This window comes from Tenrec ecaudatus, chromosome 2, assembly GCF_050624435.1.
Source record: "Tenrec ecaudatus isolate mTenEca1 chromosome 2, mTenEca1.hap1, whole genome shotgun sequence".
In the NCBI taxonomy this organism is placed as follows: Eukaryota; Metazoa; Chordata; class Mammalia; order Afrosoricida; family Tenrecidae; genus Tenrec; species Tenrec ecaudatus.
Window position 1 is genome coordinate 108,578,691 of NC_134531.1, and position 17,505 is coordinate 108,596,195.

A 17,505-nucleotide genomic window follows, 5' to 3' on the forward strand; every position below is an offset into this window, starting at 1 on the left:
GGAGTAGGGATGAGTTGTGAGGGAGCTTTGGAGCTCAGACATATTTTTTAGCAAGCCAGGAAAGCACTGACACAAATTTCTACATATCTCTGGCTGTGAAAAGTCTCATTTGTGGTGATTTATATTTCCTCATAAAGAACTCTGTAGATAATATAAGCCTGCTGTGAGGCTGTATGACAACTTTCAAACCAAGAGTTACACGACCATTCCGTTAAAACAGAGCACGAATAGATAGCTGAGCAGGAAGATCTGTAGAAATATTGTTTCTCGGATGAAAGGCCCAAATACTGTTCTTGCAGCATGCGCAATGTCCAGAGAGCCACCTTTAACTCCATGTGTGTGTGTGTGTGTCCTGCATATTACTTTGGTTGCCTCCACACAAGTCCCCCCGCCGCCCCACCTTTGTTCTGAAGATTGACTCGGTTGGGGGGGGGGTGCCTGCTTGTGTAATTTACAACACGTGACACTTAGACATCATCAAACCGAAGTTCAGTCGCCTTAATAAGTTACTAAGGGAAACACAGAGAATAGTATGCTGACAACCCAGTCAATGAAGTATAAACACTGTTATTCCAAGTGTCACTGGCATGTTATTTCCGTTTCTTCTGGCATCTGCTCTCTGCAACACAGCACTTACACACGGCACAGCAGCTCATTAAACTGTGTTCAGTTAACTCTGAAACCACATTAGGACATCACATGTTTATAAGGCTGAGAATTACCGCTTCCCTGTGAAATTACGCAATTAATCAGGTGTGTCATTTCTCGAGGAGATGCGGCCACTTTTGACATTTAGGGATGAAAAGAACAATGCTCTCCAATTTGTTCCCATTTCAGCGTTTAGCCTTGGTGGGGTAAAAGGAAGCCAAAGGTGACATAATTTCTCGGTTCTCCTCAGGGAGTCAGCATGCTACAAGCTGCCCCCTCAGTCTCTTAATAGCATTTTGAATACTTAAAAGGAGTACAAATGAAGATCACTTGGTTTACGAATTATCTGACGGTCGCAGATTCTGGGATGGGTCGCATTCCCTTTCTTAGGGCTAGCATCCCCGATGTCCACCGAGCCCCAATTATCCAGGAGCCTTGAAGGCTTCCCTTGCAAACTTCACAATGCTCCCCGTGTCAAAATCTTTAGCGGGGATGTGAGCTCCACTCTCCCCAGCATGACCCCTGCCATTAATTCCTCGGATTCTCTCTAACAGTCTCTCTCGTCTTTGACTGCAGCCATTTAACCAAACATGGCTTTATTCCATGTGTGGCTAAGTAATATTGCCTCCAACGTGAGAACTAACAGAGGCCTTTTAAAGATCCTGGGTTGCTCTCCATAGGTTCGACCCCCTTTGATTTTACCCAGGAGCTCGCCAGTATGCTGAGGGGAGCAAGTCCAGAGTCCCTGTGCTGATGCTGAGAATTCTCACACAGAAGGTGTCGGGTCAACTGGCAATAAACAATTGTTTTCATAAAAGAAAATTACAAACCAACACAGAGAAAAATATCTTGAAGTCCCTAAATCTCCTTCTTTCTTGTTCTTTATTTAACCTTCATTTAAGAGTCCTTGAAATCCATTCATGCTTCCCTAAAAGATGGCTAGGGACAACTAAAACAGACACAATTCTCTGCCTTCATCCTTTAAATGAAAAGGTGCATTTCTGCAGGCTCACTAAAGACCTCTGGAAGAACACAAAAGGAACAGCACCACTATTTTCCAACAGAAACCCGACATAATCCCAGGTGTACCTCCAGGATCTAAATGCAGAAGAAGCTACTTCATTCTCCTCTCAAATTAAAGCACGCGTTTAAAAATATGCAAATACTTTTTAGTGATCAATAATATTCTGCATCTATGTCTAAGCAATAATTATTTAATATTTGTGCCATGGTTATATTAATTTTTTCTTTTTAAGAAAGTATTAAATCTTTGAATTTCTTAATTAACACTGCTCTTCCACTTTCTAAACTATGAATATGAATACGCCTGGCTAAAGGTCCACGTACCTAAAAATTACAGGAGGCAAACTAGCTTTTGACTGCAGTCTTTCTGGAAATCCCACTTATAAATCCCTTGAATCTCAGCTTAAGTTTCTGCCTAAGAGAATAATGATAAAGTAAGACTCCAATAAAGCCCTCCCCCAAAGAGTTCAAAAATAAAAGCAACACACGTACCCACGTTTTGAGGCAAACACCGAGCTGTTCATTTTAAGAAAGTACGTTGTACTTATGGGTCAGCTCCTTTGCAAGAGTAAAAGACTGTGAGCCGTGAAAAAAAAGATTACCTCCTGCTTTGATAATTGTGTCATTTTGACACTCTGTTTCAGTACGAACAACTCATTAAACAAGGTATATTGGTGTGAACTGTCAAGACCCAAATCATGCCTACTGCAGATTACTCAGGTAAGCCGCTCCAAAACACTCCTCGGGCATATTCTGTTCCCACATAAAGCTCTTCTTGAATGTAGGGTATCGTGGTTTTTGTTATTTTTTCAAGTAAAATAGTATCAGAGTTATTCAAGTTTCCTTAACTTTTCAGATGAAGTGTTTTTCATGTAAATCATTGAAGACACATTTTCAGCCATCAGTTGGTTCTTTACAAATGTTCCTTTAATTGGGTCTTGGAAAGACTCTGATAATTAGGAATGATCGTGGTAAAGGGCCAATGAAGCCCTTTATCTACTTCGCAGTGTGAAGAAGGCGAAGCTCACTGAGGTTAAGTTACAAAAAGTCACAGCTCCTGTAACTGGAGAAGGGGGCTCAGGGCCACAGCTGCCCTGACAGCACGCCTTTTACTATTCGAGCAACGCCCTCACTAGTGATCAAAAAAGCACTGGCGAGATACCAGGGAACTGCTGTTGCGGTGCAACAAGACCATGGCCCTCTAATTTTCCTGCTTTTCTAACATTGTTGGATCCCATCAGGTTGGCCCAATGCTCGTGGCAACTATGTGCAAAAGAAAAGAAACAGAAAACAAAGAGAAAGCACTGAGGAAATACTGTCCGGTTCTGTGTTGTCACCGTGATCGCCAGATTGGACGGCTGTGGTTCATGTTTCCCGTAGGTTGATTTGGGGAGGTGGATCACCAGGCCTTTCTTCCTCATTCACCTTATTCTGGAAGCTCTACTGACGCCTGTTCAATGCCACAGCAATGAGCAAGCCTCCACTGACAGATGGGTGGTAGCCGGTCAGCAGTTCCAAACCACCAGCTGCTTGTGGGGAGACAGATGGGGCTTTCTACTCTCCTGAAGTTAGTCTCAAAAACCCACAGGGGCAGTTCCGCCCATGTCCTATAGGGTGACTAGGAGTCAGAATTGACTCAATGGCAGTGGAATTCGGTTATTTTTTGGGGGATGGTTTGTTTGCTACTTCAACCACCCCATCACTGTGAAGTTTACCACCACAGCAGCATGTACTCAAGGTGACTTGGCAGCCAGCTTAGGGAGGCTGCTGGGGAAATGAGATCCAGGTGTGCAGAGGGGCACTGTGCCACGGGGGTTTCAAGGCTGTCACCATCGGGTTGCAGATCCCCAGGCTTGTCATATGCGGTGCATCTGGGGGGGGGGGTTGTTTATAAGGCCAGACTTTCAACTAGTAGTTGAATGCTTAACTGCACACCACATGGGCATGCTACCCCAACCCCCGCTCCCCTTAATCACCCAGAAATGCCACCTTTCTGTCTGGGAGCTGTGACTATAAACCAGTTTCCCTCGGATTCTCTTCTTTTGAAGGAAATCAACCCTGACTTCGATATAAGCAATGCTAGAAGAATTCTCTTTTTAGTTTTATTCTCAGCAAATGACTTTTATCTTCTTTGTTGTGGGTTTCTCATTAGAATTAATGCTTTTCTGAAACAGCTAGGTTGCTGAATAACCAGTAAATTTAAGAAGAATCTCTTAGCAATTACAACCTTTCTGGCCTCTGAAGGTACCTTTATTAAAAAGGTCAACTACCTGAGAAGACATTGTTAAACTATCTTCTGGAGGTGGACAAGCATTCTTTGGGGCCAAAAATGTACAAAGAGTTTAAAATTTACCTTTCTACTCTCTGAATTGGCGATTTTAGAAAGAGTTGATAGAGCAGTGTTTCTACCCAGCACATGCCAATATGAATATAGGTGTAAATCTTTTCTCAGTGATAACAATAAGGTGTTTTTTCTTTTCAAACATATAAAGTACAAGTCCCTATCCCTTCTATTTCTTTAATTGCTTCCTCATTCAACTTACTCCCCCATTAGCCATTTCCTATCTATGGAAAACGTTTTCAAATTATCTTATGTTTTGGGGTCTGCACCTGTAAAACTCGGAAGAAGTGTAGGCAGAAGGCCCCTTCACAGTGAGGATGGCACATACTTTGCACATGTTATCAGGAGGGACCAGGCCCTGAAGAAGGACAGCGGACTCGGTAAGAGAGACAGCCTGTGAGAAAGAGGAGGCTACTCAGGGAGACAGGATGGCAGTGCCTGCCACAATGGGCACCCACAGCGGAATGGCGAGCAGTGACTCAGTCGACTGTACAAACATGGGGTCACGATGGGCCAGAGCTGACTTGAGAGCATCAACAAAAACAACAAAGTGAGAAAGGACACTAGGACTTGCCTGGTAATGATGTCTGAGAACAGCGTAATTGCAGCAGGGCCTGGCAAAGAGTAAATGCTCTGTAAGCACTCGTTTCCTTGATTGAACATATACTACAGTCAAGGAATGACATTCAGAGGGTAAAGCAGAAACATCAGTGAACAAACCAACCATAAACATAGTATCGGGGGCGATACATCTCCACGGAAAAACAAAGCCAGCTAGCTCAGGGTATCGACAATGACAGAAAGAGTGTTATTTTCTAGAGAAGGCCACAACCGTTGCTGATGAACATTGTTGTTGAGCCTCGATCTACATAAAGTGAAAGCACGTGGCACAGGTCCCTGCGTGGGGCAACCACTGGGCAGAAGGCAGGCAGACTCCCAAAGCTTGCTTGAACTGCTTCAACATGTGTGGGACATGTATGAAGTACCAAAAGGAGGCAGTGTGGCTGAAGCAGGACGAATACAGCAGAAAGCAGGAGGATAGGATGCCAGAGAGGCTGAGAGTGAAAGGTCAGGGGTCCGTGTCAAGCAGGACCTTTTGGGCTTTGGTTTTTAGTCTTGGTGAGAAAGAAATCACTGGAGGGTTCTGGCATGAGCTGAGTTAAATTTCAGAAGAGTAACTCTGGTCAACCCCACAAACGAACAAACACACCCACCACCGTTAAGCCAGTTCCAACTCACAGTGACAGAGTCGAACGGCTTCCTGGCTTTCAAGGCAATGCATTGCTAAGGAAGCAGACTGTCGCTCTGTTCTCCCACAGCACCCATCTCTCTCCCAGGGTAGAGCTGACCTATGGGCCTTTCAGATGGCAGCTCAAGGCTTAGGCAATTGTGCCCTCAGGATTCCTAATAACCCTGGTAGAAGCACAGAAAATAGGTAGAGGAGGCTGATGTACTGGTCAAGGCTATGGGCGAGGGCATTGTGGTTAAGTTGACGAGGTGGAATTTGTTCAATAATTCTAACACATCTATTCCACTTCACATTTCCTCTAAAGATTTCCCTCTACCTGCCATTTATTCATCTCCCACTAAGTGTTTAATGCCTATTGAGGCATTGAATTGGATCACTTACAAATTGTATCTCTTCTCCGAACAGCACCCACTCTCAGATGAAGTATAGTAAGACTAGGACTCTGAAACTCAAGTCATGTTAGCAATCATTACTGCAGCCACGCTGTTTTACAGATATGGAAGTAGACCCGGAGCGGTTATGTGATGTACCCAAAGATCATACACCATGTAAGTCCAGAGAAGGATTTAGGACTCAATTTTCCTTGGTTTACAAGGCATACTAGATATCAATGTTTCCAATGAGTTACAAAGATAATTTATAGTGCCCTTATTTCAATCAGTTCTGTTCATCTCTTCTGGCTTAACAACAACAGCAAAGGATATCTCAAGCATGTTCTCATTAAGCTAATATCCATAACAATTTTTTAAATGAGTATTTTTGAACTTTTAAAAATAGCTCTTTCCTTTAGAAAATCCGTATTTGTGACTGTGATTTTGATCTATTGACTAGAAGTTCTGAAAATCTACCCTAGAATGGCATTATCATTAACCTCGTGTAATGATTTTAGTATGCAGTCACTTACCAAAATGGACTCCTAGAGATTACAAACCATGAGTGTCACATGGCCTTCATCTGCCTAACAATACTCAGAGGTGAGAACCACTGAACATCCTGCCCTGCTTTTAAGGAGAGGAGAAAGCTTCGATGGCGTTTTCTTTGGACAATGGAAGGATCTAGAACCTTGAACACTTTGGATATTTCATATGAGAGCTTTCCAGTGACTATATATTTTCTTAATTGTATTCAACCAAAAAAATTAAGAAGAAAATAAATTTTGTTGAGGATAAAGCTACAAAAATTCTACTTTTAGTTCTCTCTAGACCAGACGGATGAGGTGAATATCTTGTAACCAGATATGTACTTGGTTTGTACGTGAATGTTTGCACGCCCGGCACTACCAACCCCTACAGCAGGATGGCCAAACAGGCTGTGTGCCTTGCTTTCCTTTGGCTGTTAGAAACCATTTCAAGGCCAGGAGGAGGGGAAATGCACCCTTGACCTAAGAACCTTTCAGCAGTTGACGGGTGGGCAGTCCACCTCATTCCGGAGACCAGCATTAAGAACGTCTTGGTAACATAATAAGTGTGAAAAGAGTCATTTCCTAATCATCTTGTTCATTCCATGCCTATTAGAAGAGAGGGAAATTCAACTGAGGGCCAATTCTCCCCTAAGAATCCTTTACTTTAATTATGACCACAGTGTATTTAACGTCTGTAAGACATCCACATCAGCTCTGCTGAACTGCTCTCAGCAGCGAGAGAAAGAAGAAACCCTTTCACAACCGAAAAAGAAGGGGGAGGAACCTTTTGTAGTTCTGAAACCTGGTTGAAAATTCAATTTAACCAAATACCAAGGCAATGTGCTTCTTGGAAATGAACATCTCTTTGCTGCTAATTTTGTGCTATTTTACCTTTCATTAAAAAAAGTAATTCAAGTTAAATTCAGCTGAACAGCAAAAAGCTCTTGATATTTTGAAGCATTTTGGAACAATTACTTTGACGGGAGCCCTTGACAGTTAAATGACTCCGTTAAATGAATGTTATAGAAGACACATAATGATTTTTAGTGAAATATTGAATTTAACTACAAATGAGGAAAAGCCAGTCATAAGCACTATGGGTAAATTTGAATAAGAACATCTTGCTTATGAACCTCAATAGATTCTATAATTTCTAATAATCAAACAATCCACTAGTTAGCTGGTGGGAAGGCTTCTCATCTTGCTGCTCTCAATTCACTTTAGCTCTTTTGCTTTTGTTGTTTTTCCGAATCTGAGAGGCAATAAGAATATCTCTAAGCGGCCATAATTTCCTTTAACCCAGGAATAGTACTTTGCAGTTGGCCAATTAATGAGATGCTGTCCCACAGTTGAAGTACTCATCTTTCCTTTTTCTCATTTGCTGAATGGGACTCTTTCACGGAGCAAAAAAAAAAAAAGTCACCAAAAGTCAAGAGTGTGCCGCGGGAGAACGCGTGAATTCACTATGGGTCAGTGTGCCCTGCATCTGGGGACTGGATCTTCCTTCCTTATTTTACGGATAGAATGTGAGATCGTATCAAGGCTTTGACATGTTTTCTCATGACTAAAGAGTGAACTATGTACTGAAATAATAAAACGGTTACTGTCCAATTTCATTTTAAAATTCAGCCCCAATAGCCGTGAGAGTGTTCCTGTGATGATAAAATACGACTTCTTAGACAGTTCTGGGTTTTTTTGGAAAAGAGAAGCGAGAGAGCCTACAGACTGCAGAATGGGGGGCGGGGGCGGGCGGGGTTCCCTGGATGGAAGAAATAGCCTTTCTCTGCTTGTCTGAAAGCTGAGTGAAACCTTGAGGCTATGCTGGGAGGCATTACTTGGATCTCCATAGACTTCCTGACTCCACCAGGTAAAGGGACAGGTTTCTCACTGTCCTACCACTACCTCCATTTATCTTCATTCAGCCATTGTCAATTTACACGGTAATCCTCTATTTCCATGACTGTTCCCCACTAGACGGCTGCTCCTGAGACCAGGAAGGGGCATTCCATCTTGCACTACTCAGCATTTCTAAGTTGCACAACGAGCGTACCTGTGAACAATTACACATTCAACTCCTTCACTTCGACAGTGAAACCATGTGGGAAAGGACAGGCACTGTAAAATCTTTGGTGCCAATGCATAAAGCAAAAGTCCAGATAGACATCAAGTTGCCCAATTAGATGTGGATTCCAACCTTGCTTCTCAAAGTGGGGTCTGGAGACCAGTGGCACTGAGTCACCTGGGAGCTTTAAAAATGCTGACTTTAGACGCCCTGCATCAGAATCGGCACTTTAGCAAGGCTCCCAGGTGACGCTTAAGCACAGGAACGTTTGAGAAACGTTTGCCTATAATACACGACTAAGCTGAGCCTGAGAAGTGATGGGCGCCTGATGGAGCTAAACCAGGGCCATGGCGATGTGATTAATACCGAGATCTGCTGAGAAAGTTTGAGAGCTCTCTCTAGACGGCGTCACTTAATGCTCACAGGTGGGAAACTCACTCGCGCCAGTTCCCTTTGGAGCCCTTTATAGATAGCTCTTCACGCTCTTTCCTGTTTAAAGACACAGCTGCTCTTAATAATTGTCTTTTCTCCTTGGTGCAAAGAGAGTATTTATCGTCAGCATGCTGACATTTGCAGGAGATTTGGCTTTCTCCACCGAAAATGTGGGTGATTGAAAGGATACTGCTGACACCTGAATAAAAAATCCAATGACGCCAAGCTATGTAAATTTAATTATTTCCTTTAATTTTTTTTTTCAGGAATCTTTTTTTCTTTTCCTGCGCTCTGGAGAAGTCCTAGCAATTTTCATTTAAAAGAAATACAAGTCAGCAGTGGTTCACTGAACAGGCTGACACGCAATTTCATAAGGGGAGAGGCGCTGTGTCTTTAATCTAATTTGTGCTCTCAATTCCCAGCTAATGTATCTAGGGATCCTGATGTATGCATTTACAAGGAGACATCTGTAATGTACAGTCCAGCTCCCTGCAATTCTCTGAAACCTGGTGGAAAAAAAATTAGCCTGGGTTCTTGCAGCTGAACCTCCACCACGGTAAATCTCTATATACTCACAGATGTAGAAATATTCCCGGCCTGGCCTGAACTCAAATCCTAGGGAAAAGGGAGTGAAGAGCTGGAATTTTTCAGAGAACTTCAGCGGTCCATTTGGTGAGTGAGGCCGGTTACATTCCCATCTCTTGAATCCTTTGGAAGTGTGGTCGCAGGCACTGTAGCCGTCAAAGTTCACCATGTAGAGGACGTAACGCTCAGTCTTATCTTCCGGGACGGAGTCCTCATAGTGAGGGCAGAACACATCCAGGTAGTCATTGATGCAGACGTCAATGTGGTAGTCACCCCTCTGGAATCTGTGGAAACAGGGACCAAACGAGGAGATTATGCAGCGAGGCTGGGCTTTCTGGGTGGATTCAGTGGCTGGATGCTTTAACATGTGACCTACAGATGGACCGAAAGAACCTTTATTAAGTAGAAAGAAAATGTTTTGAAGATGATGCTGGGCAACATATGTACAAATGTTCCTGACCAAATGGATGGATGGATTGTGATAAGAGCTTTAAGAACCCCCAATAAAATGATTTATATTTTTAAAAAAAGAAAGGAAAGAAAGGATTTCTAACACACCATTTGGATTTGGGACATGGTTTGAAATGCTGCAGGTCCAAGTCAGTAACGGGCCACTGCAGAACATGGCTCTATCACGTTTGAATCAAACACCAGAAGCACCGAATGGTCATTCTTCTTAAATGAAGCCACGTTTTGTGGCCGCCTCTTTTTCCTTCATTCTTAACATCAGATACACTGAAGCAAAGTTTTCATATTCTTTGTTAAAATAGTATTTTGCTTAATAAAGGTTTTTGGAATGAATAAATAAGCTAGAGATTGAACAACTAAACGAACTGTTTTCTCGATGTCCTATGCAAATGATGGAAATCAGAATCATAATGTTAGGAGAATTAAAATAAAATTTAAAAGCTAAAATGAAGATGGCTAGACCACTTCTTGTTCAGAGAAAAAGAACTAGCTCAGGCATAATAACCAAGCAACAAGTAATTGAATGAGACCTGGAATCCCAGTCTAGTGTTTTTTCTCAGTAGACCTGCTTATTTCACAAACCTCTTAACCCATCACTTTTTGGATGTGGTGGCTCTTTCCATATTAAGAAAACTGAAACCATCTAAATCAAATGACTCCCCATTTCTTTCTACTTTATTGGTTGTGTTTTAGGGCTGGATTGAGGAGGAGTAAAAGTAACAAGACAGAAGAAAATAGCAAATAATCATGAGCAATTCATTCTGAAATGGTTCCCACACACACAATCACACACCATCACACACACCACTGCACATACCACACTGTCTGCTTCAATTCTTGTCTTACAAAAGTTTTGCTTATCTGTTTAAGTAATATCACATTCCCCATCTATTGAATAGTATTTTCTGGGATATACACACATACCGAAGGCTGATCTTTGAAATGGGAATTGTGCTGGATACAACTTTCTCGAAAACCAGGGTGGGAAAGCCCACAAAAGCCCTGTGTTTTTTATGAGCTAGGAAGGAAATTCTGCTCTGAGCCTTTAGGAGGTTCATCATAGAACCATGCTACTGCTGAAATACACCTCTCAAAGTCATATAATCTTCCAGTCGGACACTCTCAGCGTGCAGTTTCCAGTGACGGTGAGATAGTCGATTCCATTTTGGGGCATCTCTAAATGTTAAAAAGTTTCTTTTATCTTATATTGAGCATAAATCTGCTTCTGTATAACTTCTATCCAGGGATCCTACTTCTGCTGCCTGGAATTACAAAGAGCAAATCTAGTTCATGCTCCACACAGCAGTCCATAAAACAGTCAGAGATGTTAGCTATGTCTCCCCATATTCTCCTTTGTCCCGATTTGAAAAGTCCGACTCCTTTGACTATTTTTGGTGTAGTTCCCAGGCTCCTCATCACTCTAGTTTCTTGATCCTTCTCATGTCCTTCAGTTGACCAGTGTTCTCCTGAAAATGCAGAACCCCACACATAACAAAAGACCCCTGAGGGATGGCATTACCATGGACAGCCCACTGCAAGTACCAATGCTTTTGCCGCAGATGCTGCACATTCATGGAGGAGCTGAGACTCCCTTGGGAGACGCAGACCTGTAGAAATGGCAGCACCAGTTACTCTGGCAGGTAGGCCTGGGTCTAAGGAATGAGCCTCTTCTTAGTTGAGTGGGAGAGTCCTAACTATCCTGTACCCTGTTTCCTGACACGTAAGCTGGGAAAGTAATGAACAACCCCCTTTGCGCACCTTGTACGAATACTTCAAACCTCCACGCAGAAATGTATGAAAAGCAGCAAGGTGAAGAATTGCGACTACTGTCAAGATAGATGAATGCAAAGTAAAGTGGGCAAATAGCAACATGCTACTTTGAAAAACCACAGTGGTAGGAATGTGCTACAGATACAAAAACTGTCCCCAATTTTCCCTTCTAAAAACTCCTAAGAGTTATATGAAAATCCTAAACTCGGTCCTCAAATATCAAATGACCCACAGAAAGTTGACTCGATGGAGACTTTTGAGAAGCAGCATACTGATTCATACCAAGGAGGTTGGGGAAGGATATTCCTTTTTCAGTTAGAGAGACTCCCCAAACACACAACCATTTTTTAAAAACCAGAAAAGCCTTGCAAGTATTTATTTCATTGCTTATCTTTATATTTACAACGACCATGGAACCAGGTTTACTTTTTCTTCATTACCGGCAGACAACGATTTGTCAGGACGCAAGGAAAGCCTGTGTTGCTTTTAAAAGATTTCTGAACATCAAGGTAACATCACTGCCAAAGTACAAAGAAAAGACACTGCAGCGTTCAGATAAAAGGGCGCTAGAATATGAATCACCAGCACTCAGAGTAGCCTGGCAGGTTTGGACGAGAGCCAGACAAGAGCTGCCGCAGAAGGCAATGCCCAGATGCACTTTGTATTATTATATTTTTATTATAGATTTTAAAGACATTCACGGGAGAAGGGCTCTCCCCTCCTTTCCTGGAGTGTCACTCATTTTACCTTCTACTACCACTTGGCAATGCTTGAAAGTGACTGTCCAGATCCAGTCTGTCATTCCTTTATCCTAAACTTTGTCGTCTTTTTTATTTTTTGGACACCACAGAATTCCCTTCTAAGTTTTAGCCACGTGAAAGTTGCTGAAACGATTTTAAATCATTTTATCGGCGGCTCATACTAGTTGCTGAAATGTTAAGAGAGCAAATCATAAGGCTGAAGAAGCCATCTAGAATGAGTTGTCCAGCTGTCCCTTGTGGAGACCTTTTTACTTTGCGCAGGTTGTTACGTGAGCCCGCGTGGAATTGTACGTCTGTACAAAGTGTGCATATGCCCCACAGATTGCTTAGCTCTATTCTTTCACCATTAAGGGGGGGATAGGTGATGATTCCCCCCTAAAATAAACTTAGATTTTCAGTTTGTGCAAATTAGTTTAGTGCTTTATCATTCCATAAAGAACAATAAGAACAACAATATAAAGGTAAAAGCTAAGATAAATTGGAACTCGTGGAAGACATTTGTGTAACCTACCCACGAATAAGGCGGAAGGAAAGTTTAGGGTCAGGGATTCTAACACCACCCCAAGTCATGCTCTCTCTGTAGCAGTCACACGGAATCCGTCCTGTCTGGCTTTATTGCGAAGAGGCACGTGGCTAAGGTGTATTGAGTACTTATTATGCGATCTTCATTAGCTCCATTTAACCTCGATCACAAGCACACAGGAAAGATACCATCACACATTTAGAGATGAGGAAACCGATAGTAAGTCATTGAGGAATGTGCCTAATACAGAAGCAGAATTCAAAGCCAAGCAACCTGACTTCAACTTTGCTAACATCAAGCTCTTAGGTTTATTTTGTATTCTCCAAAAGGAAAATTCTCTCTTGATGTGGCTTTGGTTCTCTCCTCCATTCCCTGATACAACAAATACTGGCTGCAGTAAAGGTCTACCCTGTGATTTACACATGTTGTCTTATGAATCCTTAAAATAGACATATTGGGGAGTTATAAGTAATTATACTTTACCAATAAGGCATCCTCTTTGCTATTTTTTGTTGTTGTTACTGTAAGTAGTCACTGAAGTGCAGTGAATTATTTAATATGGCTCTTAAAAATTTTTTAGTAGTACTTAGTCCACCTAAGTAACCAGGTTAATTTTAACTTTTATTATAATTATTGCCAGCAAGCTACAGAGAATTCTCAGTGCTTGACATTCATTGGGATGACCCAAAACATTATCTAGATTTGAGGACACAAAAGGCACCTCAAAATATACGTACATGTCTACAGATTAAAAATCCTAAATTTATCAGAGTATCAGATCAACAGCAACATGATTTCAGTATACGAAAATTATGAGATTAAATTGACGCTTCTAGCCAGTCTTTGTAACTTTCACTAAACAACGGTTCCTGATGAGTCTTGGGTAAGAGACGGTGAGGGAAGATGCTGATGGAATTATATGATCCAGTTGCCAGTGGCCTTTAATAGGATTTATTATGATGGAAAAAACTTGGGAATCTTGATGAGTAGATTGTTCAGTTTTGCCTCTCTGCAGGGTTTAAAATGAGCTGTCCCGAAAGCAGCAAAGAGGCACTCACTCTCATCAAGAATATAAGAATTAGGAGTGGAGCGCATCCTTTTGATCCTGAAATCCCTGCAGGTGAAACCTGCGACACTCTGGACACAGAGCACTGTAGGACATATAGGACTGACAGCAGCAGAGCCAGAGCTCCAGACAGAACAGTGGGATCCCATAAAGCAGTGGGTGCACATAAAGCTGTGCACCTTTAGGCACGAGGCTCATTGTTGGAGTAGGCTGCCTCCAGACACTTAATTGGGGAAACTACATTTGCCGACCCGCAGCGCTAGAACTGAGCGCCTTATGGTGGGGTGGGGTGTTTGGAGAACCTTGTACTATTACTGAAGCAGGGAAGAGGCCCAACGGCTGTGTGGATGAGAAGCCAAGGATCAGAGAGGGGCTTGCCTGGAGGCATGGCTGAGAAGAGGCTGTCTGAACCCAAGAACTTCACCGTGAACCTTTAAGATCCCAAGCTATAAACTGTTAGCAAAGCCCACACTTGTGCGTGTGATCTCTGAGCGATGCCAAGCTACTGCAATGGCTTATCAAACGAGTACAGAGACTAGAGAGGCACAGAGGCTAGAAAAGGCTGTGGGAGGAATGGCTAGTGTTAGAATTGGTCAGAAGTTGGGAGGGTGGGCATGGGTCGGACTTCAGCCTCAGGAATCGGCCTTTGGCAGCAGCTGCTTCTGACTCTCTCCTCCTTGGGAAGTCCAGGAGGGCAGATGCATCTAAAGATGCCTCTTTAGAGCAGCAGAGTTAGGATTTGGGTCCAGGTGTTGTACGTATTTGAAGCTGTAAAAGTTGTGGGAAAAAATCCTAACACCACTTCCATCAGGTAGATTCAGGTTCATAATGACTGAACCCTATAGGACATGGTAAAATTGCCTCAGTTTGCAAGGTTGTGAATCTTAAAGGAGGCTGTCTCATCTTTCCCTCATGGAACGGCAGGTGAATCCGACCTTTCGGTTAGCCGCTGAGCACTAAACTGCAGTGCCATCAGGGCTCCTTCCAAACCAGAGGTAGGATGCCAAGCGTTTGGCTGCTATCAGATTACATTGATATCCTATGAGAATCTGGTTGCCCTAGCGGCCCCACCTCACCACTGTGCTGGTCCCAGGGGCCTACACTGAAAGCTGCATGTGCCCATCAACTCTGACTTGAACCAAACTCGGGGCGAGCTCCTATCTCATGTACATCATGAGTCGGTTCATCAGGCTTTTCGACAAGAGGGATTCTTCCCCCCCCCTCCATCAGGAAATTGCTTTCATGAGCTTACTCGCATTCCTCATGCGCAAGTCCACATCCAGGAAGAAGAATTGTGCATGACCAAACTTAGAAATGCCGTGGCTAGCACTGCTGCTGCTTCAACGCACTGTGCATTTCTTAGAAACCACCTGTGCGTGTCTCGGGCTACTCCTCATCCGAATTCCATGTATTGTATCAGTGGTCTCTCCCACCGAGATCGCCACCCTGGGTGACCTGGAAGAACTTCCGGCTGCACATCAACAAGGGAGCGATAATTACAATAGCACAATCCTTATGAACCTCGAACAGTGGTTTGCAATGTGAGGGCATGCTGAGTCACTACACTTAGGAAAGGGGTGTTGTCTGGCAATGGAGAAGATGCGAGCGACAGGAAATGCCTCGTGTGCATAAAAAGATGGACTTTGGGACATGAATGGGTGCTGCACGGGTACTCGGGCCAACAGTGACACAACAGAACGGAAACGGTGCACGGTACTCTCCTTAAGGAACATTGATTTTACACATTTATTCCAATCTGGCAGTAGACTGGTTGAGAGTCAATGCCATATACAAAAGGGTCATTTGAGTTCAGTAAACATAAAATTCAGACAGCAGTCAGTCCTTTAAAATCAACTCGAATACCCAACGTGAATTATGTGCTTTAGGTGCCCCCGTGTCTGCCTAGAGGGCGGGGTAAAGAAAAGCAGATGCCAGAGAGTGCCGATAGGAAAAGCAACAAGAGAAGCGGAGCTCTAGGCTGGAAAGGAAGCAGAGGGGCGCGTGTCTCTGGCTGCTCCTCAGGTTTACCTGATGGCATTCCAAAGCAATGGTTTGATGATGCATTTCAAACCGTTATGAGTAGCTCTCCCTCTTAAAAGCCTGCCTACAGGAAGTGAATCATGAATTGAGCCTCAGAATTCAAAATCAAATAAAGACAATGGAGGCGTGGTAATAACTGAAAACGGTCTTATCATTTCATCATCAAAAGGAAAGCCTCAATTTTCTACTGAGAAAGGGACCAAGGCATTGTTTGATGACGTGCGATAACTTCAATCCTACAAACCATTTCTCCTAACTAACTAAAGAATTGGATTTTCCAACCTGGGGTCTGAAAGAAGGGGCGCCTGGTCCTCGAATAGTCCATGTGCCCCTCTACAAGGGGAAGTTCTCAGTTCAGTCTGACCCCGTCCTTGGATTCCTCTTTGCAGTCGCGTAAACGTCACCTAACTTTCTTTCTCAATGGAGGGTTTTTCAGGCCGCTGACCTTCCTTCCTCCTCTCCGCCATATGCTCTGGGGTTGCGGATACTGACAGCTGGGGAGGCCCGGTCGCAAGGACACACAGGCAGTGCGCCCTGGGTTTGGGGCTGCAGAGGAGCAGCCTCAGATTCACCTTCTCTGGGAGCATCCTCAGCCACTTTCCCCTGCAGTGCTCCTCCTCTCATTCCAGCCTCATTTGCTAAAGCCAAGACGCATTTCATTTTCGTAGCTGGAAAAGGGAGGGTTGGGTGCATATTTAAAGCGTTCTAAATTGGCCTTTAGCATATGTTGCTGGCACAGTGGAGAGCCTGCTTCCAGGGAAATACGTACTGAGGTATTTTATCAAGCAGCTCCACAGTGAAGTTTCTTCACTCCATAAATACAGCAGCAGCATTACTGAAAGGAGACTGAGTGGTTATTAGAGGTTGGGATGCTGTGAGGCACTTTTATCCCCCTTCGTGTCATGTTTTAAAGGATTCAATAATGAAAATGCTATTTCTCACTAACTGGGTGGTTGATTATTAAAATTTAAACGTTATTTTAATCTGTCAAAGAGGTGATGGTTTTAATATTCTTGAACTGAACTACATTGTCACTTCTTTAATTACAAGACAACTTAGTGCAGTACATTCTGAAATTGAAATGTAATAGAAGGATATGATCTATGGTCAGAGATGAAAGCAAATTCATCAGCCTAGGGCTCCTCCCAAATTCTAAACTAAATCCAGAATGAATATATCGCGGCAGTGCCATCAATTGTACTATGATGGATTTAAGGGTTAGTTTCAGAATATGATAGCTCTCTTTAACCCAAATCATTTCTTACTTGTCTGTTAAGTGTCTAGTGAGCCTTGCAGTAGACCCAGCACTTGTTTGTGAGTGTGTCTTTGTAGGAGACGGGCAGGATGGAAGTCTCTGTTGCGTAACACACTTCTTCTTGTCCTCCTTCTGTTAATCTTCTCTGCACAGACTGCAAGCCTTATGGCTCTACTATCCTCAGTCTGAAGATGCTCTTTTGTTTTCCCGCTGAGGGCAAAGCAGGGAATACAAAACAGCAAACGGAACTTGGGGGCCCATAAGTAATATTGCCAGTGGAACAAAGATTCCTTTGGCGAATTTTCTCCTTTTCTTCTCTCTGGTGGGCTGAAACATGTCTGTCCTGCAAATGGATTACTAGCCAACCTACATTTTCTGCTC

General features: G+C 43.1%; 1 protein-coding gene across 2 annotated transcripts in view; it reads right to left on the bottom strand.

Moving 5' to 3' along the window:
* The window catches only part of EFNA5 (ephrin A5), a 349,074-nt gene that overhangs the window by 56,815 nt on the left and 274,754 nt on the right, over nucleotides 1-17,505 (bottom strand). For both annotated transcript variants that reach the window (XM_075541363.1, XM_075541362.1), the window contains exon 2: nucleotides 9,233-9,525. In XM_075541363.1, the coding sequence (XP_075397478.1) occupies nucleotides 9,233-9,525 (293 nt within the window). The remainder of the gene's footprint in view (nucleotides 1-9,232; nucleotides 9,526-17,505) is intronic.